The sequence below is a fragment of the Syngnathus scovelli genome, chromosome 6, assembly GCF_024217435.2.
Source record: "Syngnathus scovelli strain Florida chromosome 6, RoL_Ssco_1.2, whole genome shotgun sequence".
NCBI lineage: Eukaryota > Metazoa > Chordata > Actinopteri > Syngnathiformes > Syngnathidae > Syngnathus > Syngnathus scovelli.
In genome coordinates, this window is record NC_090852.1 from 656,318 (window position 1) to 681,878 (window position 25,561).

The 25,561-nt window shown below is 45.0% G+C and overlaps 1 protein-coding gene across 15 annotated transcripts in view; it reads left to right on the plus strand.

The window, feature by feature from the left end:
• The window catches only part of LOC125970552 (cytosolic carboxypeptidase 4), a 104,922-nt gene that overhangs the window by 35,656 nt on the left and 43,705 nt on the right, over positions 1-25,561 (plus strand). For 11 of the 15 annotated variants that reach the window (XM_049722938.1, XM_049722942.1, XM_049722939.2 and 8 more), the window contains 3 exons: positions 6,800-6,893; positions 8,917-8,954; positions 20,986-21,194. In XM_049722938.1, coding sequence (XP_049578895.1) covers positions 6,800-6,893; positions 8,917-8,954; positions 20,986-21,194 — 341 coding nt within the window. Of the gene's footprint in view, positions 1-1,832; positions 1,868-6,796; positions 6,894-8,916; positions 8,955-19,909; positions 20,227-20,985; positions 21,195-25,561 lie in introns of those variants that run through there. The other 4 variants (XM_049722946.1, XM_049722948.1, XM_049722949.1 and 1 more) reach the window with 4 other exon arrangements.

Here is a 25,561-nt window from a genome sequence, read left to right on the forward strand (position 1 = left end):
TAGGGGCAGCCGAGGCGTTGAGGGGGTCCGGTTTGGGGACCTCAGCATCGCCTCTCTGCTTTTTGCAGATGATGCGGTGCTGTTGGCTTCTTCAGGCCGTGATCTCCAGCTGTCGCTGGAACGGTTCGCAGCTGAGTGTGAAGCGGTCGGGATGAGGGTCAGCACCTCCAAATTCGAGTCCATGGTCCTCGGTCGGAAAAGGGTGGAATTCACTCTCTGGATCGGGGATGAGATCCTGCCCCAAGTGGAGGAGTTCAAGTATCTTGGAGTCTTGTTCACGAGTGAGGGGAGGATAGAGCGCGAGATCGACAGGCGGATCGGTGCAGCGTCGGCAGTAATTGCGGACCCTGTACCGGTCTGTTGTGGTGAAGAGAGAGCGGAGCCAAAAAGGCAAAGCTCTCAATTTACCGGTCGATTTATGCTCCTACCCTCACCTATGGTCACGAGCTATGGGGTGTGACCGAAAGAACGAGATCCCGGATACAAGCGGCCGAAATGAGTTTTCTCCGCAGGATGTCCGAGCTCTCCCTTAGAGATAGGGTGAGAAGCTCAGTCATCCGGGAGAGACTCGGAGTAGAGTCGCTACTCCTCCACGTTGAGAGGAGCCAGCTGAGGTGGCTCGGGCATCTTATCAGGATGCCTCCTGGACGCCTCCCTGAGGAGGTGTTCCGGGCATGTCCCACTGGTAGGAGACCCCGGGGGCGACCCAGGATGTGCTGGAGAGACTATGTCTCTCAGCTGGCCTGGGAATGCCTTGGGATCCCCCGGTATGAGCTGGATGAAGTGGCTAGGGAGAGGGAAGTCTGGGAGTACCTCCTAAAGCTGCTGCCCCCGTGACCCGACCCCGGATAAGCGGAAGAAGATGGATGGATGGATGGACGTTCTTTAAAACCTACTATAAGTAAATCGTAAATCTACATTCTGGTTTACATAGTCCACGCCAAGAGATGCAACATATTCACTGACTGATCCGTTGATGCACAGGAAGGCAGTTCACTCATTGACTCGTTCGCGAACGGGAAAGCCAGGATTCGTTCCCTTACTAATCCGTTCTCGCGGTGAACTGGAAATGCGAATCACTCAGTAAGTGATTCACTCAGTGAGTGATTCGTTCACTCACAGATTCGGTCGTTGGTGAACGGGAAATGCAATTCACGACTCGTTCGTGAACGGGAAGTTACGTCATTTTCTTCTTCGTTTTGTATTACGGCGAGGTGGCACCAGCTTCAATGGGCATTACCGACACCTACTGGTTGAAGTTATATGGTGGCTGTGGCTCAGACAGTAGAGTGGGTCGTAGTAACTGGAGGGTTGACAGTTCGATCCCAGCTCTGTCACGGTCACATGTCGGTGTGTCCTTGGGCAAGACACTTCACACACCTTGCCTCCAGGTCGCCATTGTAAATGAGAAAGTGTTCTCAATTGGCTTACCTGGTAAACATTGAAAAAAAAAAAAAAACGAATCACTTTAGGAAGTGAAAGGATTCGTTCTTTTTAAACGAATCGTTCACTCACTTGCCAACACTATTTCGTGCTGCCCGTCAGTGATGCAGCCGCATCTGTACAGACGCTGCTGCAGGATTTCCAACTGATACCATTTTTATAGAAAAATGCGTTAACGACATTAAAAATGCCCTCTCCGGTTGTTCTCCCCTCCAGAATTTTGCAGAAAAGTATGTGTTCACAAATGTCGGCAGTCTCAAAGTATCTCACAAAAGCAACAAGCTGTGCATTTCCACTGACATCTGTGGATTCATCCAGCTGGAGTGAAAAATAATCGCCAAGTTTTCTCACAACTTGTTCGACAATGTCTGCACCCATTCTGTCTTTTGCCCCATCTCCATGTGCGTCATCAAGGCAACCGCAGGTGACTGCTATTGTTTTGTGGAGAGTCCGTTTATTAAGGATTAAAATTGAATACTGAATATAAAACATACATTTGTATTTCATCAAACTTTTTATAACTAATTCACAAGACAATTAGGCTTACTGTTTTTTTTTTTTTAATACTGGTATATATTTTTGTAAAATCTCACGTACCCCCTGGAGTACCTCCACGTACCCTCAGGGGTACGCGTACCCCCATTTGAGAACCACTGAGTTAAGTGGCCCCTTAATATTTCGACCATTTTGTCAATGTTAGGTTATGGATTCTAGTTATTGATCTGACTCCAAATTGCGATCAACACTTAACACATAAATTGCTATGTCCTAATCCACACACTGGCGCACCTAACAATTTTGCGAGTTCGTTCTGTCAAAGAGAAGACCAGTAGATCAATCAGACCAAATCTACCAATTGTTTATTCCTGACAAAGCGCACTAATACAGGCCTGGGTCCCGGGTCCCTCACACTAAAACTCGTGCGTTTTTGTGACCACCAAAAGACGACACATTCTTCCGGGTTGCCCAGTTTTAAAGAAACACAATATGAATATTAAAGCATGCAAAATATTGTGAGATGATTGGTCGATGGCCATCTCCTCCCCGTGTCGGCGTTATCGCTGAGGTCAGGTGGTTGGATTTCCCCGCGAAGCCGGGCAACATAGACGTGCTGTTGTTCTCATTCTTCAACGACCTTGAGATGTTCTCGTCCGGTACTCCCTGTCTGGGCCTATACACAACACTTCAACGAAAACAAGTTCATGCAGTTTGCCTGCACATTCTTCGCCACCCACCAATCCACACGAGCACTCCAATACTAGATATTAATATGATTATAAGTTTAACACAACCTTAAAATATGCTTGCAAACTCCCGAAAGCACATTTCCCTTTAGTCAAGCACAACTGTGACTTGAGCTAGTGACCTGTGACCATCTCTAACTGGACTCAGATTGTCCTTTCCTTATTTATGGTACCATTTGGCACACTTACCAGTTTAAACCAGTTAAGACTCTGGAGTCACACATCAGGAAACTCCTGCCTAGGTGTGACTAGTATAGTTAAGACTGTGGAGTCACACATCAGGAAACGCCAACAAATGGTAAGGTTATACCACACTCGTGCGTAAGTGAGACCAGTAGAGTATAAGGACAGAGATAATTTTGGACCCATTAGACTTTCTTCAGCACCCATGAACAGCTGCGTACCGATCTTCTTGACGTCCATCAAATAGTCAAACTGAAAAATTTTAGTCTTCTGGTCGTTAATGTTCATAAAGGAAGCATTAAAGAATACAGATGATAGAACTGGCGTTTCCATGGATTGTTTCATATTCAAAGGGCATTCCTGAAGTCACAGGTTCCTTATTTAAATGCAAATTGTAAGAGTTGGTAAGAAGCTAAGAACAGATGCAGTCCCAATTATTGTATGCATAGTCGTGTATATAATTTATTTAGAATTATTGGCACTCTCGTTTCCATTACTTTCATGTGATGCTTCAATTTAAGTCACATTGTGTGTCAGTTTTTTAACGCAGTGTCTTCATTTGCTATCCAAATGGGCTTGTTTGGATTTATGAGGTCGAGGGTGTATGTGATGGCAACAAGGCGAGAAGACTGTCAGCATGTTAAAGCAGTTAAGTGTGTTGAAAAGTCTGGAATAGCTGGATTAGCCTGTATGGATGGATACATTTATATTGCAAGAATTTCCTCAGTTTGTCCAACATTTGGGAAAAATTTTAAATCTTAAATAATGGAAGTTGAATCCAAAATGTAACAAACATAGAGCATAATCCTTGGAACAAATGATAGAGAAGAGAAGGTGACTAACTGAAGTGTCTTTTTGGTGTGGAAAACATGGAGCACACATGACAGCTGTGGTCAACTGAATTATAGACAGGTGAATTAGGCATTATGATGAGCTCTTGGGGAGCGCTATTAGCAACAGCAAAACAGACAGATTAAAAAAATACTTCTAAGCAGCACTGGGGGATCATGAGACTTTTTTTGTATATCAGTACTGTTGGATTTTGTCCACAATTTAGGGAGCGCGTTATCTGCGCCTCACGGCAAAAGCCATTGCCAATCACCTGTTATCCAATTTACTCACTGCGTGCTAAGACACTGAAGCACAAATTAGACTCACACAGGTTGGTTGAGTTCAATCATAATTCTTGTTTAGAAAGCTCTGTTTTCAGGAAAGTACAATACAGCGCTGGGCCTTTCAAAGTCAAAGTCAAAGTCAAGTCAAAGTCAGCTTTATTGTCAATTTCTCCTCATGCCAAAGACACATAAAGAAACCGAAATTTCGTTCCCCCCTATCCCACGGTGACAAGACATGGCTCACAACAGACAAACAAGTAAACAAGTATAACAAAAGCGTGCTGAATAAATAATGAATAAATAACACAACAATAAATAAATAAATAAGAGGAGCAGAAAAAAAAAGGAGCAAGTGCGCGTACAGCAGACATTCCCGAAAATAGCGGAACAGTGCCGCACGCTACGCAGAAGGGGGTAGCGAGTTCAGGGCCCTAACAGCCTGGAGAAAGAAGCTGTTGGCGAGTCTGGTGGTGCGGGAGCGCAGGCTCCTGTACCTCTTCCCAGAGGGCAGAAGGTCAAACAAAGAGTGAGCCGGGTGACTCACATCTCTGGCAATCGAGGTTGCCTTGCGGGCGAGATGGGAGGTGTAAATGTCCTTCAGGGAGGGGAGCGAAGCACCAATAATCTTACCAGCCGTATTCACTATGCGCTGCAGGGCCTTCAAGTTCTGTTCAGTGCAGTTACCACCCCAGACAGCGATGCAACTGGTGAGGACGCTCTCAATGGTGCCACGGTAGAATGTAGACAGGACTGCCTGAGGAGCACATGCACGCCTGAGCTTCCGCAGGGAGTACAGGCGGCGCTGAGCTTTCTTTGCCAGTGACGAGGTGTTTGCGGACCAGGTCCTCACTGATGTGCACCCCCAGGAACTTGATGCAGCTCACCCTCTCCACCACAGCACCGTCAATGATCAGCGGCAGGTGTGTTGTGTGACCCTTCCGGAAGTCAACAATGATTTCCTTGGTCTTATTGACGTTCAGCAGGAGGTTGTTGTCCCTGCGCCACGTGATCAGAAGGTCAACTTCCGACCTGTACTGAGTCTCGTCGCCCTTCGTGATGAGACCCACCAGAATCGTGTCGTCAGCAAACTTCACTATGCAGTTGTCGCTGTAGGTCGCAGTGCAGTCATGCGTCAGTTTCAAGAGCAGAAAGTCTCCATTCAGAAAAGGCGATGTTCAATGTTCTTTGATCAGCTTATATTAAGTTGCACATTGTGGGCCGAGATTGATGGGTGATGAGTCTTTGGGGTGGGGCAAGTTCGCCATGGGAGTGGGTGCTGGTTATGGGCGATTCGGTGTGTGTGTGGGGGCTGTTGTCTTCCATCCCGTCTTTCGGCCTTGGCGATCATCTTTGGCCGAGTCCTTGGCTGGCTCCCTCTGGCACCTGCTGGTTTTATCTCCACGTGACCTTCCTGTGAACATTCTTCTCCAATCTTGGACATACACTGTCGTACCTCATTCTTTCAATTTTGTCATTTTGTGCGAAATTATGTTAGCTTTTGGCTGTGACATCATTAATCTATTGCTGTTCCCTGACTATGTAAAGTTTGTTCTTTTGATACGTCATGTCTTTGCTTACGTCATTATAGTCTTAGTTTAATCATGATTCCACCCGTATCTTTTCTTTGTTAGGCAAAATATTTCCCTCTGTGCAAAGTGTTCAGTAGTACCGTAATTTCCGGACGATAAGCCGCACCGGACTATAAGCCGCACCAGCTAAAATTCAGGGATGTTTTAGTTTTTTTCTTACATAAGCCGCATCGGACTATAGGACGCACGTGCACATGAGTTTTTTACAAAGAAAGACAGTACACAGAAAGACGTAAAAATCCATAAACACGCCGCGCCGCCACTTAAGCCTCAGGGTTCAAAGTAACCTTCTGAATAAAATGCATTAAAAGTTCACATTCATTACAACTTGTTTTTGGTGAGCAAAATGTCAGAAGAATTGAATTTAAATGCTGATTGATTGGGTTTTAATACAATGCTGATGGTCCAAACAGCGCCACTGCTTTGTGTAATCTCTGAGTCACATGGCAGAGTAAGAGAAAGGGTTTAGAGCCCTTTGACGCAGGTCACCTAGCGTGCATTCCTACTAAAGCTCATAATAGTCACAAGCAACACAGCCAGAATAAGCAGCAGCCATAGTAGTGTTTCAAAATAGTATTTTTGTTGTTGTTTTTTTCTTCACGATACCGCACAACAGTGGTCCACAGCCTTTTTACGAGTGTATAAAAGTGATCATGTCATCACAAAAATCACGAAAAAAATCTTATATAAGCCGCACCTGACTATAAGCCGCAGGGTTCAAAATTTTGGAAAAAAGTCGCGGCTTATAGTCCGGAAATTACGGTAATCAAAAACTGGTGTCTAGCATTAGTCAAAACATAAGATACAATCAAGTACTGAACGGTCAAGACGACTCTGGCCGTGTCCATGATTTAGAGAAAAACATCAGGCATGCATTACACAGTTGCTTAAGGGTCATTAAGCTATTTAGGCAATATATCAAAAGACATTTGTTATTTCAAAGTGCTCAGAAATATATATCAGATCATAAAGTTTATAAAAACCTTTCTCATTACCACTTATAAAAAATGTCTAGTTATGTCTTCTTTATTGATTTAGTGTGTAGGTATAATGATATGCTTAAAATGTTTCTTTTATTGATTTAATAAGTGAATATACTTGTCTGCTTATGTACTTTATTCAATGAGGTTTGAGCACATCTGTTTTTGTAGCTAGGCAGGACCTTTTGTATTTTGACCCCATTCCTTCATTACCTTTTTCATTTGTATCTTTTCATGTGTTACAGTTTCCACATCAAAACATATTGGATCAAACCAAGGGCTGGATATCGTCTACAACCTTATCGCTCGCTATACCATCAAGAATCGGCAAACAATTAAGTATGTACTAAATGAACACTTCCATACATTCTCTACTGCCTGGACTCGAGTGATACATTCTATTTCTAACTAATTGTAACATAACACACTATGATGCTCTCAGAAATACCTTGGGCTCTGCTTCTTGAAAACTCCACGGTGAATCTCAACTCATGATTAGTTGATAATAAAAAATGAATATTCATTCTGGTGCTGCATCCCGTAATGAATTTATTCAAGGGAATGTGTGTTACAGCTGCTAGGTCACCTAATGTCCAGTCTATTTCCAGCATATTCACAGAAATTTGCTGGGAATGTCTGGTAGAATTCCCTGCCACAAAAAGCTTCAAATCCGACCTCGGGAAGAATTTCACCCACTTTTCAGGCAAGGCAGAAGACATTGAGTCTGAGTGGACCATTTCCGCGCCTCCATTGTTGAGGCAACCGACCAACCCGACCCTGCTGGTACACAGGAGTGGTAATGGATGCTGTCAAGCTGAAAAAGGAGTATTATTGGGCCTTTTCGGTCTGTGGGTCTCCAGAGGCAGCTGACAGGTATCAACTGACCAATTATAACACAGCTTTGGCAGTCATCAGGAAAAAAATGTGGGCATCAGATGAGTTTTATGAGAATCTGAAAAATGACCTCCGGATTAGTTTAAGGAAATTTTGGTCCATCATCTGGCATCTTAGGAAGTGGAAGCAGTGACCCATTGACAGTATGTAGACGAGAAGAGGAGCTGCTGACCACTATTCGAGACATTGTGACTCGGTGGGAAGAACTCGATTTTACTAAATTGTCTTTCCTTGAGGAAACAGTCTGGGGACTGTGAAGTGGGGACTGTGAGGTGGGGTCTCCTCACTGACATAGTAAATAAACCGTGAGAGCAAAGCCCGTGGGGTGGATAAAATCTGCTTGGAATTTCTAAAGCTCGTCCTTGATCACATGCTTCTACATCAGGTGGACATGGGGGATAGTGCAGACCACGATAGTGTTCCCCTTTTTTAAGAAAGGGGACTGGAGAGTGTGTTGCAATTATAGGGGATCATATTGCTCAGCCACCCTGGTAAGGGCTATTCAGCAGGCTGTTCGGTCCCTGTACAACCAAAAAGAGTTTGGTTCAGATTGCAGACAGTAAATTGAATTTGTTTCCAGTGAGGATTAAACTCTGCCAAGGCTGCCCTTTGTCAGTAATTCTGCGCATACCTTTCATGGACAGATTTTCTATTTGCAGCCCAGGCATTGAGGAGGTCTGGTTTGGTGGTCTCAGTGTTGCATCTCTGCTTTTTTATGTGGTACTGCAGGCATGTCCTGTTTCAAGGCGTAATCTCCAACTCTCATGGAGCGATTCTCAGCCAAGTATGAAGCAGTTGGGATGAAAATCATCCCCTCCAAATCTCAGACCATGCTCCTTAGTCTGATAAAGGGAGACCCTCTCCGGGTTAAGGATGAGATCCTGTTCCAAGAGGAAGGTCTTGTTCATGAGTGAGGGCAGGATGGAAGAGATTAACAAGCGAATTGGTGCAGCGTATGTGATGTGGACCACATTGATCTGTCATGGTGAAGGATATGAGCCAATGGTTATGAGCTGGTCAGAAAGAACAAGGTCCCAGTTACAAGTGCCCAAAATGAGTTTCTTCCACGGAGAGAGAAATTGAGAAGCTCAGTCATCCGGGAGGGACTGAGTGGAGCCGCCGCTCCTCCATGTTGAAAGGAACCAGATGAGGTGGCGAGTGCATCCGGTTAGGATTCCTCCCTGATGAGGATTTCCAGGCGTTTTCCGCCATTAGCAACCTAAGGGCGAACCTGGATACACTGGAGAGGCTGTCTCACTGGGAATTCCTCTGGATCCCCCTGGAAGAGTTGTAATAAATGCCTTGGAAAGGGAAGTCTGGACTTCTCCGCCAAAGCTGCTGCCCCAGCAACCGAACCATGAGATAAGCAGTAGAGAATGGATGGCAAGATGGATGCAATAATAAATAATTTCAAAATGCTGTTTTGTTACTTTTTTGTGAGTCAGACTTGATTATTTCTGTTTTACAGGGCATCCATTATTGCATTCGCTGCTCTGCTTTCCTCAAGTAAGTTTGTCCAGCCATTTACCATCTAACAGTAAGACTTAACATGATTTATATATGGTCATTGTCTCCACAACAATTGGCTTTAGTCAACATGTTTTCTTTTGGTGTACTTTATTGCATGGTTAAATAATACAGGATGTGTAAATTGTCTTATTTGGTCATAGGGGCCCAGTTTCAGTGACATAAGGTACTGTGGTATTGGCCAACATCACATTCTAGAATCATCTATATTGTATAAAATCACTTTAGAATAAAAGGGGGAAGCAGTGCATCGTTAACACTGTTTACAGTGGGGACGGTGTGCTGCTGACCTCAACTCGAGACATTGTGAGTCGGTGGGGAGAATACTTCGAAGACCTCCTCAATTCCATTGTGGAAGCAGGGCCTGGAGAATCTGAAGTGGACTCTCAGATCTCTGGGGTCGAAGTCACCGAGGTAGTTAAAAAGCTCCTCAAGGGCAAGGCCCCGGGGGCGGATGAGATTCGCCCGGAGTTCTTAAAGGCTCTAGATGTTGCGGGGCTGTCCTGGCTGACACGCCTCTACAAAATTGCGTGGACATCAGGGACAGTGCCTCTGGATTGGTAGACTGGGGTGGTGGTTCCCCTCTTTAAGAAGGGGAATCGGAGGGTGTATTCCAACTACAGAGAAATCACACTCCTCAGGCTCCCTGGTAAGGTCTATTCAGGGGTGCTGGAGAGGAGGGTCCGCCGGGAGATCGAACCTCGGATTCAGGAGGAGCAGTGTGGTTTTCGTCCTGACCGTGGAACAGTGAACCAGTTCTATACCCTCGGCAGGATCCTCAAGGGTGCATGGAAGTTCGCTCAACCAGTCCACATGTGTTTTGTGGACTTGGAGAAGGCGTTCGACCGTGTCCCTTGGGAAGTTCTGTGGAGGGTGCTTCGGGAGTACGGGGTGCCGAGCCAACTGATAAGGGCGGTTCGGTCCCTGTATCATCGATGCCAGAGTTTGGTCCGCATTTCCGGCAGTAAGTCGGATTCGTTCCCAGTGAGGGTTGGACTCCGCCAAGGCTGCCCTTTGTCACCGATTTTGTTCATAACTTTTATGGACAGAATTTCTAGGTGCAGCCGAGGCGTTGAAGGTGTCCAGTTTGGTGACCTCAGCATTGCATCTCTGTTTTTTTGCAGACGATGTGGTGCTGTTGGCTTCTTCAAGCCATGATCTCCAGCTATCGCTGGAGCGGTTTGCAGCCGAGTGTGAAGCGGTCGGGAAGAAACTCAGCACCTCCAAATCCGAGACCATGGTCCTCGGTCGGAAAAGAGTGGAATGCCCTCTCCGGGATGAGATCCTGCCCCAAGTGGAGCAGTTCAAGTATATTGGGGTCTTGTTCACAAGTGAGGGCAGGATTGAGCGTGAGATCGACAGATGGATCGGTGCAGCATCTGCTGTGATGCTGACTCTGTACAGGTCCGTCGTAGTGAAGAGAGAGCTGAGCCGAAAGGCGAAGCTCTCGATTTACCGGTCGATCGACGCTCCTACCCTCACCTTTGGTCACGAGCTATGGGTCGTGACAGAAAGAACAAGAACCCTGATACAAGCGGCTGACATGAGTTTCCTCCGCAAGGTGTCCGGTCTCTCCCTTAGCGATAGGGTGAGAAGCTCGGTCATCCATGAGGGACTCGGAGTCGAGCCGCTGCGCCTCTACGTTGAGAGGAGCCAAATGAGGTGGCTCGGGCATCTCATCAGGATGCCTCCTGAACGCCTCCCCGGCTAGGTGTTCCAGGCATGTCCCACCGGCAGGAGACCCCGTGGACAACCCAGGACGCGCTGGAGAGACTATGTCTCTTGGCTGGCCTGGGAACGCCTTGGGATCCCCCTGGATGAGCTGGACGAAGTGGCTGCTGAGAAGCAAGTCTGAGCGTCCCTCCTGTTAGAGATTTGCTCACTCCAACTTATTTTGCAAGAACCACACGGGAGACAAGCAAGTTCTTTTAGACACCTGCAGGTGGAGAGTTCACTCGCTACAGGATGAAGTCTGGGACTCTCCCAACTGCAAGGACATATTTATTAAGAGAAAGAGTGGGGGTAAGAGTAGACTGAATAGGAAGCCCTTGTGCTCTAGTCAAAACATATCAGGGGATGTTTTACGACCTTGTGTAGGATGAGACAAGGTAGGTTATTTATTACCGGTTGCATTCCAACATAATCATAAGATAAGGATAATTTGAAAAACCCTAACACCTCCTAAAGCTGCTGCCCCCGCGATCCAACTCCAGATAAGTGGTAGAAGATGGATGGATGGATCGATGGAAGGGTGGAAGGTTTTTAAGGTGGTGGATAAATACAACAAAATAAAATGATACGACTGGCATAAATGCAATGGTATTGTGGTGTCGAAGGAAAGGAGATTCACAAGGTCTGTCGCAAAAGACTTTGCTGTACATACTCGTAAAACGAGGAATAGGAGTAACAATGGAAGTGCATTACCACAAACACCACATTCCCAACACACTATTCAACTCTTAGTTCCATGGGGGAATTCTGTATGCAAACACCACAATATAATATAATAATAAACATTGTGTACTCCTATGCAATTTTACTCGCAGCATCCTCATAAAATTGTGCCAACAAGTGGTGTAGGAGAGAATCTGGTTTCAAAATAGATGATCGTTCAGACTCAGAAAGATAAAATGCCGGGCCTCGGACCGTTGTAGTAGGGGCCGTGTTAGGTTCAGATTCAGCAAAAGGATCAGCAGACAAAACCAGTGAGACAGAATGTTGATCTTTTCTCGCGAGGAGTGCATCCAGACTTACAGCAATCCAAAATACACTAAAGGTCTTGTTTACACTCCTCTCTTTTTATTTAGGAATGCCCTACCTACAATGTGAGACTAGCCCCTGATAGGTGGGGGGGGGGAAAGCGTGGGCTTTGTCTCATGAGTGAAGAAACGAGATTCTATGTGAAACTAGAAGTCGCGGACAGGATCCCATGAGAAACGAAAAGTGAATGTTATGGGAAACAAAGTAGTCATGTGAAGAGTGCATAGACAAAATGACATGTGCAGACATCAACACCTTTCTTGGATTCCCAGATGTGTAGAAGGTCAGGAAGCTCCAGACAGCATCGTTTGACTTGTTGTGGACTGGGTGATGTCTGCAAGAAGAAACAGCAAGCATTCTGCGCAATAACTTTATTAATAAGTACTCATTAGGGAACGCATGATAACATATATATACAATTTATCTAACAATTCCCCCCTGTTTTATCATAAGTTCCCGGAGAACAACTCATCACCCATATGGCCACTTCAAAAAGATTTTCAGCCGAGGGATCACATTTCGCAAGAACTAACTTACACACGGGAGGAAACTGAGTCATAATCGGCAAAGCTAGGGTCAAGAAACAAACGGGACAGGTTTACCACAATAGAGTCGTCGACCGGGTCGTCACTAGAGAAGGAACCCGCGTCGATCGAAAGGTCATCCCTTTGGAGCAACGGGAAAGTCTCAACTGGTGGAGAGATAGCAGTTGTAATTAATCTGTTAATTAGGGATCGGAGACAAGGGATACAACAACATCCACACAAGGTCAAAATGGCAGAGAAAACGGCTATGGAGACCAGGGCAGAGGAAACCAGGGTGCGGTACTTTCCGAACACGTTCAACCAGTCGGTCCAAACCTTTGTGTTCACCCCACTGTGCTCCTTCATCTTCCCGTTCAAGGTCCGCAGGCCCTCAAGGGCCTGGGACAGGCTTCCGCCGGCTGCAGTATTATTCGGAATAAACGTGCAACATTGCTCACCGAACATGGCGCAGACACCGACCTCCTTTGAGAGTAGCATGTCAAGGGCCATTCGATTCTGGAAAGCCATGAGGGAAGTAGCGGCCAGTTGGGAGTGGACCGCCTTGAAACCCGCCTCGGACCAGTTTCCAAGCCTCTGCACGTTGTAATGGACGTAGTTAATCCTGTCAACATTTTTGTTAATAGTACACCACCAACACAGGGCGGATCCAAAACCAGCTGCTATCTGATTCACCAGCTTATACTCATCCGGTACTCCTCTAGGAACACCAATGGCGTCAATGTAAGTTGGATTAGCCGCGCCCCGCCATTCGGCGCTTCGTTTCGCTCTCGGCCAGAATACGGGAACCACGGACTTAGCAAAAGATGTCAGATCATAAGAGGACATCGGTATCAAATGAACAGGTAGCAATAGGGTTACCAAAGCGCAAATTCCGGAGCTGTCGAAAGGCAACCTATCATAAAGTTTGTTACTATTACACCAAAACCAAACATCACTACGAGCAATGGGCAAAAAAGGGGCAGTGACATTGGTCATGGACCCACACCATAGAGGAGGTAGGGCGCCGAGCTTCTCACCGGTACCAGGTAATCTAAGACATGTAAAATTACCCTTAGCTACATCGGACGAAAAAAGGGGTTTATATTTTGTCATAGAGGCAACAGGGTAAACCTTATCCCATTTAAAACAATCATGAGTGGGTGAAATGGACAGGCTTAACATTAAAGTAACAGCACACTTAGGACCTATATTCGCAGGTATGATTTTCAAAAGAGGTCTTGGACCCATGCATGCAACGCAACTGGCGCCAGCCATCTTTGCGGCCTGCTCAGCCATAAGAAGCCAGTTGTTAGTATGACCGCTTATCCCTGTGGAGGCCACAAAATAGCTGTCTACATCAGTGAGGAGCGTACTCGTGATTTTTGCTCCTGCTGACAGGGTGTATTTATTTGTAACGGGACGGTCTGCGACCGACATTGTTCTATTAAGGCAAATAGCAATAGGAAAGCGAGGATCGACTCCAGAGGACCAAGCCCACAGTTGAAAACCCCAACAAGAAGTGTTAAACAAGGTGGCATTTGGAGGACGAATTTGACCATCAGGGAGTGTAAGAGTCAAAAGGAGCCTTGTGCCCCGATTTATCAAAGTCACTCGTTTAGCAAAGAACACAGCCTCGTCACTGGAACCAGAGGGCCAATACCCTCGCATTTGTGTGGTGACAAGGGTGCCCCAGCCGGTGTTAACCGGGTGGCCAGTTAAATACCACCAATACCCGAGCCATTTATCTCCAGTAGTGGGGTGACCATTACGAAACCCTTTCAAACTTTTCAAAGGTAAAATAATAGAAGAAGATGTATTAGGAGCCACAGTAAACATTAATGAGTTATTATAAGCCCAAGACAAAAGCCATGGTACACAAGTTGGAACACGGACGGCTCCTGGAACACAAACAACATGATCAAAAGGGGATTTAGTGTCGCGCTTATGTCTAGCAATTTCTCCCCATGAGCCATATTGATTAGAATTAGCATTAGCAGTCGCCTGAGAGAAGAATGTTCGAGGCTCATGGTACTCTATCCCTCCAAATAAAATAACCCCCGAAAAAAACACAATGGTAACACAAACCAGCAAAAGCAACCAAAAACACATGGCACAGCCTGATTAAAGCACTCACCAAATGACTCTCTAATGCTCATGTTTTTGGATCTCCTCAGAGTCAACACCCTGAGCTTCGGGTTGGTGTCTTGGAAATTGGCTTCTGCTAGCTTTCGTGTCAACCCTGGATCTTGGCACCAGGATCAGGCACTATTACCAGACTTTGCTCACCTTCCGTACTTAGGTTGGGTCTGCAGAGATCACCTTTTTACAATGAGATAAATGAATCCACGTGTTGCGTTCGGCTATTTTCAAAGCATTAGGTGTCGTGAGTAGTACCAAAAAGGGACCTTCCCACTTGGGTGAATGCCAATTCTTCCTCTTGATACTCTTGATCAAAACCCAGTCTCCCGGTACCACTTTGGGGTCTTCCTGCGGAGAAATGGGTTCATCATCAGTGTTATTGGTTAGATTCTTTTGACCTTCCAACATTTTTCTCATGTAATCAGCTAACGTGGCTTCCTCGGGGATCTCCCATGTGTTCTTGAACTGAGGAAGCCTGTAAGGCCTTCCAAACATTGTTTCATAGGGAGTTAGCCCTGTTGTACTTGTAATATTTATGTACATTTTGACCAGGTCTAAGCACTGAGTCCATGGTCGTTTGGTTTCTTCCATACATTTCTTTAATCTGTTTTTTATAGTCGCGTTAGAGCTCTCAACAACTGATTGTGAACGATAGGAACAATGGTTCTTTAGATTTATGAGGAACATTCTCCCAATGTTAGGCACTATCTGATTTACAAAATGTGGACCATTGTCGCTGTAAATTTTTTCTGGAATACCGTATCTTGGAATGATGTCTTTGCATAAGGCTTTTGCCACTGCGAGTGCATCAGCATGTTTGGTAGGAAATGTTTCTACCCATTTAGAAAATGCGTCTATTATGACTAAACAATATTCTTTCCCTTCACATTTATGTAATTGGATATAATCCATATGTATTATCTGAAACAGATACAATGGAGTCGGGAATTTCCCTCTCTGAGGTCTTAAATTGCCTTGTGGGTTATGTTTAGCACAGATCAAACACGCTCTGCAAAATTGTTTTGAAAAAGCTGCAAAGCCGTACGTTGTATAAATAGCCTCAACTTGTTTCACCATACCCCCCGTCGAGACATGGGTGACCCCATGACTCGAAATAGCAGCCCATTTGAACAAGTTATGAGGCAAGACAGGTTTGCCCAAAGGTCACACAAAATGACAAACAGTGTTTTTAGTTGCACCCAGTCTTTCCCAAGAGAGCCGTTCCTGGGAGGGGCTCTGAGACTGCATGTCAAGCAACACATCAGGGGGGATGTGTGACATCGAATCATGAGCCATGAGAGACGAGAGGACACGGAGCAGGCCTTCTGCAGCGGCCTTCGCGGATTTGTCAGCAAAAGCATTACCGAGAGAAACAGGATCAGAGCACGCAGTGTGAGCAGCACATTTGCAAACTGCTATCTTTAAAGGCAGCTGGACAGCGTCCAAAAGTTGAGTCAGCAATGTGGAATGGGTGACGGGCTTCCCTGCAGAAGTTATCATGCCACGGTTGCTCCACTGCTGAGCAAACACGTGTACTGTAGCAAAAGCATACTGACTATCAGTCCAGATAGTGACGGATTTGTTTACAAACAATTTGCAGGCCCCAGTCAAAGCAATGAGCTCAGCGGCCTGTGCAGACATATTGGATGGCAGTTTAGCAGCCTCCAAACCCATGTCGGCAGTAACAATGGCATACCCAGTAAGGGTCACACCAGATTCATTTTTCTTAGAAGACCCATCAACAAAAACCACATGACCATCTGGCAGAGGCGTATCTTCCAAATCAGGCCGAGCTTTAGCAACTTGTTGGGCAGCATCGACACAATCATGGAATTCGCCGTCGCCAGGAAGGGGAACGAGAGTGGCAGGATTGAGTGTCGTGCATCTTCCAACGGTCAGATGTGGCTGAGACAGCAACGTAGCCATGCAGGAAAGATGACGTGCAGGCGACAGAAAAGTCACTCACTCGCTCGCTCGCTCGCTCGCTCACTCAATCAATCAATCAATCAATCAACCAATCAATCAATCAATCAATCAATCAATCAATCAATCAATCACACAGGTGTTAATTAAATCGCAATTACATTGCAAGCAATTTAAACTCTAATGGAATATGTGGATGTCCATATCCGTTTCATCAAATTCCAATCCAACTTTACCTTTGTATAAGGCACAGGTGTCAAATTGTGCTTCATATACATGTGCCATCACTCGAATCGCAAATTATCTTCACCTTTAGTAATATGTTAAATTTCAAATATCAGACCAGTTTTTACTTGTCTGATTTGAAAGCGAGGTACTCGTCAGCTTATTCCGCAGCCCCCACAATATGAGGCGCTCACACATCTACTCGGTTATGACAGTCATACTGGCCCTCCAAAAGAAGCCATGCCTAAACCACGGCCCGCGAACAAATGAGTTTGACACCCCTGGCACAAGGGCCTTCTCATTGATCAATCGCGTATCTTAAATCATGCTTTTCCTCCTTTGAAGCGACTTTGTACTTCAAACCCAAACGGCACCATTCTATAGGAAAAAAATTTGTTGAATTTATTCATTTTCCACATAATACTGGTCGCAAATTTGCATGCAGAGCATTTTTGAGTTGTTGATCATAGACATCAGTTGAACACTCTTCCTGGTCTGTGTCTAAAGTCTTCAAACAACTCATCTCCTCTGTTAGAGATTTGCTCACTCCAACTTATTTTGCAAGAACCAAACAGGAGACAAGCAAGTTCTTTTAGACACCTGCAGGTGGAGAGTCCATTCGTCGCTGTCTGAACAGCGATTATCGAATGAAGTCTGAAAGTCTCCTCCCTGCAAGGGCATATTTATTAGGAGGAACAGAGTGGGGGTGAGTGGACAGGTTTGGTGAACCCCCGGCCTCTCATAAGATCAGAGCAGGGGGTGTTTTACACTGTTGTGGGAAACAGAACAACTTTGATTGCTTCCCCTGCAGCTGGTCAATCAAGCAGAGGAAGCAACCACTTCATCTTACTCTGCATTGTGAGGGCCAGACGTGATTGATTCAATCATTACATTGTGAGGGCAAGACATGATTGATTTAATCATTACAGTCTACATTCCAACATAATCCTACGATAAAGATAACCTGGAAAACCCTAACATCCTCTTTGTTTAGGTCGGCCAATGTCTGTGTAATTTGCTCTACGTTGAAATTTTATTTTTATCCTGCAATAGTTGGTCAATTTGTATTTGTAATGGCACCCCGTTATATTCCAATGGACGGCCCTGGAGATCAAAAGGACTCCAGGTGTCTTTAACGCTTGCCCAATGTTTGGTTAAGGATGCCATGAAAACCTGTTGTATTTCATCACCTCTCAAATTATAGGAAGCAATGAGTTGTTTAATTTGGGGTACAAAGACGAAAAGGATGGTTCGCTTTGCCGTGCCACATCATCTGTCTTTGTAATTTGATCATTTTTCTCATCGTCACTCATCACATTCTCAGCTGCGGTTCTTAAGCGAGCTCGCGCTGACACTGTGTCATCATCTTCCTGTCTGTGCAACAGCAAGTTCTTTTTTATCTTTTCTTCGTCTTCCTTATCTTTCAATTTCCCTCACATCTGGGAAAATGAGAATGTAATTTTGCGTTTTAATTTTTAATTTTAAGTCTTGCAAAATTTCTATATCCTTACTGCACCGAGATAAACTGTTAAACATATCTTAAAAATAAACAAACAAAAACAATCTATGCTCTTCAAAATGGGACCCAAATGTCAGATTACAAATCAAACCTCCTCCTTCACTCTCACATTTTTTGATAGAACAGTCTACTTAGCTAGACACCGTCATATCATACTAAATAATGGCCTGGAAATTAAATATAATGTTGTTGCTGTGGTCCCTCAAAACATGTGACTAGAATTTGGACAATTACTAACCCCCATCAATCGACAAATTATCTCCTCACTAAAGTCCCAGCCTGTTAACCTATCTGCATCAAGAAGACATTTGCAATGCAGGGGATAAGAGAATAACAAGAAACACCTTAACAATAAACAAAATAACCCCAAACCACAAACAAAACCAAATAAACTAGGCCCATGACCTATGTAAACCAACAACGTGCAGAGAGAGGGTCAGTACTCCAAATATTTCCCCATTAAAATTTAAGCCTTTTTGTGTAGAGCACCATTGATTTCTAATCATTGACCTAATTTTATCCTTAATTCAATCCCAATCACGAATGCCCACTACTTAATACTTTACTTGGTGTTCTTTTGATAAAAAGTGCCCCCCTTGCAATGTTGTTTTTAACTCTAAGTGATTCAAATCTTTGACTTGTCCTTACATGTGTCCTTGTATAGTCTTATGTCATAACGAATCAATAATTTAATTTTATCCAATACTACAATGTATGTTCTCTCCTACTCTCACATTTTTATGAGGGCTGGGCACTCTCCTCGTTGGACGAGTTTCTGACCACAACCCTCAGATTATTCTATCATTTCTAATTTTTACATTTAACAATGCAAATCTGATAAACCATTGTCTAGCACACCGCTTTCGTGCACCAATTTAACGCAATTCCAACCTTTATAACGAACTGATACACAAAGACAAACATACACATAAACAAACACACGGGCCCACAACATAGACATGACAATCTTCCCAGCTGATAACAAGGGTGGGGGGAGCAACTGAAGTGCGGAGAGCCTCGCCACCGCCACGTCACATAATGCAATCCCCTCTGTCCAAAATATGCATTTGTCAAGATATTTTATATTGTCGGTGCCGACCCCTTGCATTTCAATTCATGTCGGGGTAGCGGCTTTTGTTTGCTATTTGATTTTCCCATGGTTTATTTCTCTAAATTTCGGAGTTGGCAATTCGAATGGCACCTACAGTGTCCTAAAGCCAACTTTATTCACAGGACAGTGGTAAAATATTCGATGTGTGGAGGAAACGGAGAATCCCTGCTTTCGTCCACACAAAGCCACGGTTTACAGTCCCGTGTATTTTACACAAAGGAGAGCTCAAAGGAGATCACTCTCAGTCAAATCACACACACACACACACAGACAATGCGCACTCTTATCTTCCCACAGGCAAGCAGGGGAGTCCGCCCTCCCGTGGAACTTAACAAAATCTAAACTCTCTAACCTTCCTATTGTGTAAGAAAAACCCTATTTTTGCTTTTTCCCCAAAGCAGATATAAAACCTATCTTTTCACGGATAAAGAAGCCAAACCAGCTAAACCAGAGTTAAGAAAACACCACAGATGGCAGCAGAAAGCTAACACTAACACATTAGGAAGGTTAATTAGGAGGCCCACGACACCTCAGCGGAATTTAACTGCTCCAAATTACCTGTACTTCTCTAGAAAACAGATGGGTCCGCTTTCCCATGGAATTTAACTGACTCATCAGTCAGGGGACTCCAACATCCCAGTAGAATTTACTGTTTCTAATTGCACTTGATAGGGTCTAGAATTGTCAAGGTTTTAAGTGACCTCTTGTCACTGCACTTTCATTACTTCAACAGAATCAAGATTCGTACTCACAGTCTGCTGGGCCTTCTCCTCGGATGATCTCGTCAACCACTCCGGCGTCCAACCGACTGATCAAGACAGCCCCGTGAAAAGGGTTTCTCTATCTATATGCCTTGGCCAAGGACTTGTCCTGCGTCGAAAAGTCGGCCGGAACCAGAAATAGTCCTATTGAGATCCCGGACGAGCCCCCAAAAATCTGTTAGGTTCAGATTCAGCAAAAGGATCAGCAGACAAAACCAGTGAGACAGAATGTTGATCTTTTCTCGCGAGGAGTACATCCAGACTTACAGCAATCCAAAATACACTAAAGGTCTTGTTTACACTCCTCTCTTTTTATTTAGGAATGCCCTACCTACAATGTGAGACTAGCCCCTGATAGGTGGGGGGGGAAAGCGTGGGCTTTGTCTCATGAGTGAAGAAACGAGATTCTATGTGAAACTAGAAGTCGCGGACAGGATCCCATGAGAAACGAAAAGTGAATGTTATGGGAAACAAAGTAGTCATGTGAAAAGAGTGCATAGACAAAATGACATGTGCAGACATCAACACCTTTCTTGGATTCCCAGATGTGTAGAAGGTCAGGAAGCTCCAGACAGCATCGTTTGACTTGTTGTGGACTGGGTGATGTCTGCAAGAAGAAACAGCAAGCATTCTGCGCAATAACTTTATTAATAAGTACTCATTAGGGAACGCATGATAACATATATATACAATTTATCTAACAGGCCGAAACCCCAATTAAAATGTTTTTTTTACTTTTCACAAACCAAACTTAACAAAAATGTATCACATAAGGCCCCTCCACCCCTGTAGTCAACAAAATAGTGGGCCGATGCAACGATCAAAAATTAGTAAGTAAAATGAACAATTTAATACTTAGAAAATTGAGTAGCTTCCAAAAACAGACAAAAATATGTTGAAATCCAATGACCTTGATGTACTGCAACAGTGGATGTTCTTAAGTGCATAAACTACATTTGAGCATTATACTGTCAGATGCAAACTACAGCTGGAAAACATGCTGACATTTTCTGTGTTTGTCCTGTTTCACTGTTCCTGTTTTCAACAGAAGATAACATCTGCTCAGCAGTGACCAAGGGTTATGTGTCTGGTCTCTTACTGCTGTATGATGAATGGCACAGTAAGGACACTAATCACTCTGCCACTGAAATCCTCCAGGCACTGCTGCATTGCTTTTGTAAAATTGCACGCAGTGCTCTGGGCAGAGACAATTTAGTGTCCCATGGAGGCATACGACTTCTTTATCATACTACTCAGGTACTACTTTTGCCGGTCCTTTTCCTTCTCCTTGTCCTACTAATACTACTACTTCCACCGACTCCTATTTTACTCATTACCGCAACGAATCCATGCGACCTTCAACTTTAACAAGATTGCCAGTACCTGCACTGGCCACACAGCCCCACAGCATGATGGAACCACCACCAAATTTTACTGTGTGTAGCAAGTGTTTGTCATGGAATGCTGTGTTCTTCTTCCTCCATGCATACCGCCCCTTGTTATGTCCAATTAACTAAATTTTAGTTTCATTAGTCCACAGCACCTCATTCCAAAATTAAGCTGGCTTGTCCAAATGTACTTTAGCACAGTAGTACCCAACCTTTTTTGTGCCACGGACCGGTTACGTGTCAGAAATATTTTCGCGGACCGGCTTTTATATAAATCAATAATTCATTTGTATAAATAAATAATACATGTATAATAATTATATAAATACGATGAAATAAACTGATACGACTGGCATAAAAACAAGTATAAACGACATAAAAGTAAAACTCACCATTACGTTGAATTAGTGGGAGGACTGAGCTTGTTTCTCAGAAACGAGCCGGTCCCATATAGGCAATGACACCCTAAGTGGTTAAGGTTTGTCTTTTCGTGCAGGATGCTTGGTCTCCATGTGCCGAAGCAGTTTTGAAGGCTTCATTGCCTCGTTAGCTAGCCTGTCGCCACATATTATGCAGAATGGGCTCGGCGCGTCAGAGTCACCTGTGGCGATAAATCCATATTTTAAGTAGGACTCCCCTGCGCCTCTCTGCCGACGGAGTGAGGAGGGCGCTTGCCGCTATTGACACCTGTAAGGAGGCGGGCCCTGACAACATCCCGGGTCGAGCGCTGAAGGACTGCGCTGGGGAGCTGTCGGGTGTCTTCACGGACATCTTTAACGTTTCCCTGCAGCAGGCCATCGTCCCCTCGTGTTTCAAGGCTGCCACCATCGTTCCTGTGCCGAAGAAACCTGCACCGTCCTGCTTCAATGACTACCGCCCTGTGGCACTGACGCCCATCATCATGAAGTGCTTTGAGCGGCTTGTCATGGAGCACATCAAATCCGTTCTCCCCCCCACCATTGACCCTTTCCAGTTTGCGCACCATGCCAAACGGTCCTCTGAGGATGCCATCTGCTCTGCCCTCCACTCAGCCCTCACCCACCTCGAGAGAAAGGACTCATATGTGAGGTTGCTGTTTGTGGACTTCAGCTCTGCCTTCAACACCATTGTGCCGCAGCGACTCATCTGCAAACTCGACGAGCTGGGCCTCAGTACCTCCCTCTGCAACTGGCTACTGGACTTCCTCTGTCAGAGGCCTCAGGTGGTGCGTGTTGGCGACAAGATCTCCGCCAGCATCACGCTGAGCACGGGGGCCCCCCAGGGCTGCGTGCTCAGTCCATTGCTCTTCACCCTGGTGACGCATGACTGCACTGCGACCTACAGCGACAACCGCATAGTGAAGTTTGCTGACGACACGACTCTGGTGGGTCTCATCACGAAGGGCGACGAAACTCGGTACAGGTCGGAAGTTGACCTTCTGACCATGTGGTGCAGGGACAACAACCTCCTGCTGAACGTAAACAAGACCAAGGAAATCGTTGTTGACTTCCGGAAGGTCACACAAAACACCTGCCACTGATCATCGACGGTGCTGTGGTGGAGAGGGTAAGCTGCACCAAGTTCTTGGGGGTGCACATCAGTGAGGACCTCTCCTGGTCTGCAAACACCTCGTCACTGGCAAAGAAAGCTCAGCGCCGCCTGTACTTCCTGCTAAAGCTCAGGTGTGCATGTGCTCCTCAGGCAGTCCTGTCTACGTTCTACCATGGCACCATTGAGAGTGTCCTCACCAGTTGCATCGCTGTCTGGGGTGGTAACTGCACTGAACTTGAAGGCCCTGCAGCGCATAGTGAATACGGCTGGTAAGATTATTGGTGCTTCGCTCCCCTCCCTGAAGGACATTTACACCTCCCATCTCGCCCGCAAGGCAACCTCGATTGCGAGAGATGTGAGTCACCCGGCTCACACTTTGTTTGACCTTCTGCCCTCTGGGAAGAGGTGTAGGAGCCTGCGCTCTCGCACCACTAGACTCGCCAACAGCTTCTTTCTCCAGGCTGTTAGGACCCTGAACTCGCTACCCCCTTCTGCGTAGCGTGCGGCACTGTTGCGCTATTTTCTGGAATGTCTGCTGTACGCTCACTTGCTCCTTTTTGCTCCTCTTATTTATTTATTTGTTGTGTTATTTATTCATTATTTATTCAGCACGCTGTTGTTTACTTGTTTACTTGATTGTCTTTTGTGGGCCATGTCTTGTCACCGTGGGATAGGGGGGAACGAAATTTCGGTTTCTTTGGGTGTCTTTGGCATGTGGAGAAATTGACAATAAAGATGACTTTGACTTTTTGACTTTGACATTTTCTTTTAAATGCAGCTTTCCTTTTCTTAGAAGTCGTAGCCTCTTCTTCTTCTGTCTCCTCATTGGGCTTTTTTTCCCTTTCCGAAGAAGCTTTCCAAACATCTCTGTTTCTTGCTCATATTTGCTTACTTCGTGGGCTCGACTGAGGTGATATGTCACGTGACCAGGACGAGCGTCTTGACCCGAATCAATTGATCGTCGATAATTTTTTTTTTTTTCTGTGCGGCTTGGCAGCCCGGTACCAAGTGACCCACGGACCGGTAACGGTCCGCGGACCGGTGGTTGGGAACCCCTGCTTTAGCATACCTCAAACGACTCTGTTTGTGGCATGTGCACAGAAAAGGCTTCTGCCGCATTATTCTCCCATACAGCATCTCCTTGTACAAAGTGCACTGAATAGTTAAATGATGCAGTGTCACCATCTGCATGAAGATCATGTTGTAGGTCTTTGGAGCCGCTCTGTGGGTTGACTTTGACTTGTCTCACCATCTATCGCCTCTGCTTATCTGAGATTTTTCTTGGCCTGCCACTCCTGGCCTTAACTAGAACTGTGCCTATGGTCTTCCATTTCCTCACTATGTTCCTCACAGTGCAAACTGACAGATGAAATCTCTGGGTTAGCTTTTTGTATCCTTCCCCTAAACTACGAGGTTGAACAATCTTTGTTTTCAGGTCATTTGTCAGTTGTTTTGAGGCTCCCATGTTGCCACTCTTCAGAGAAGATTTAAAGAGAAGAACAACTTGCAACTGGCCACCTTAAATACCCGTAGCTGGAGGCGTTTTGTAAAGAAGAATGGTCAAAATACATTCAACCAGAATCCAGACTCTCATTGGAAGCTATAGGTGTCACGTGCGAGAATGGAACAGGGCGACCAAATGCAGCTTGGACCAGGGTTTATTAAGGGAAAGGGGAGTTGGAAGGGAGGATGAGGGGAACAAACTAACAGGAACGGGCATAATGACATGACTTGCAGACATAGAGACTAAACCAGTGGTTCTTAACCTTTTTCCTTGTTCGCACCCCATTCAATTCACCAACCAGTTCTCGCACCCCTAACCCTAACCCTAAATAATTATTATAATAATAATTTGTTTACTTTACAGCTATAAGGCTTAATTAGCATTATCCCCAATGCCAATTAACACAATGACTTCTTGATTTCCAGAAATTTTCACTTTTTGCGGTTACCCGACCATTAGCCTCGAAAATTGTAAATTCCCCCCAGGGTATCCTCGCACCCCCTAGGAAGCATTCTTGCACCGCTAGGGGGCTAGGGTTAACACCCCCGGTTAAGAACCACTGGACTAAACTAACTGAAACAGAGCGACAAAGAAACAGAACAGACAAAGTGACAAGAACAATCCAACAGGGGCGTGACACGCAGACAGGACTTAAATACACGACAGGTAACAAGAGGCAGGTGACAGTGATTAGTACATTGTTTGTGAGCAGACAGGAGGGGAGGGGTGACGCGAACAGAAAACATGACAACATAGACACAAGGAAACGAATGGAGACGGGTCGTGACAATAGGAAGCGTTTAGAGGCTATTAGTTTTTGCAAAAGAAGGATTTTTCTGTTGAGGTGCCCAAATAGATTTTGTTCAAGTAATGATTGCACACTTTCTGTAAATCCTATAAACTTCATTTCACTTCTCAAATGTTACTGTGTTTGTCTGCTATATGATACTATATTTAACTGAAATTGATAATGCGAACAACCAATGATTTATAAAGGGAAATCATGAAAATGATCAGGGGTGCCTAAACTTTTGCATACGACTGTAATTTCTTCTAACAAACAACAACACACCACAATATGACCACTTGTACAAAGAATAGCTATAACTTTTCTCTTGTTTTAATACCATCTATATGTGGCTTCCAACTGAGTTTGGCATCAATGATCATTCCAAGAAATTAGTTTTTATTTACTCAATTTC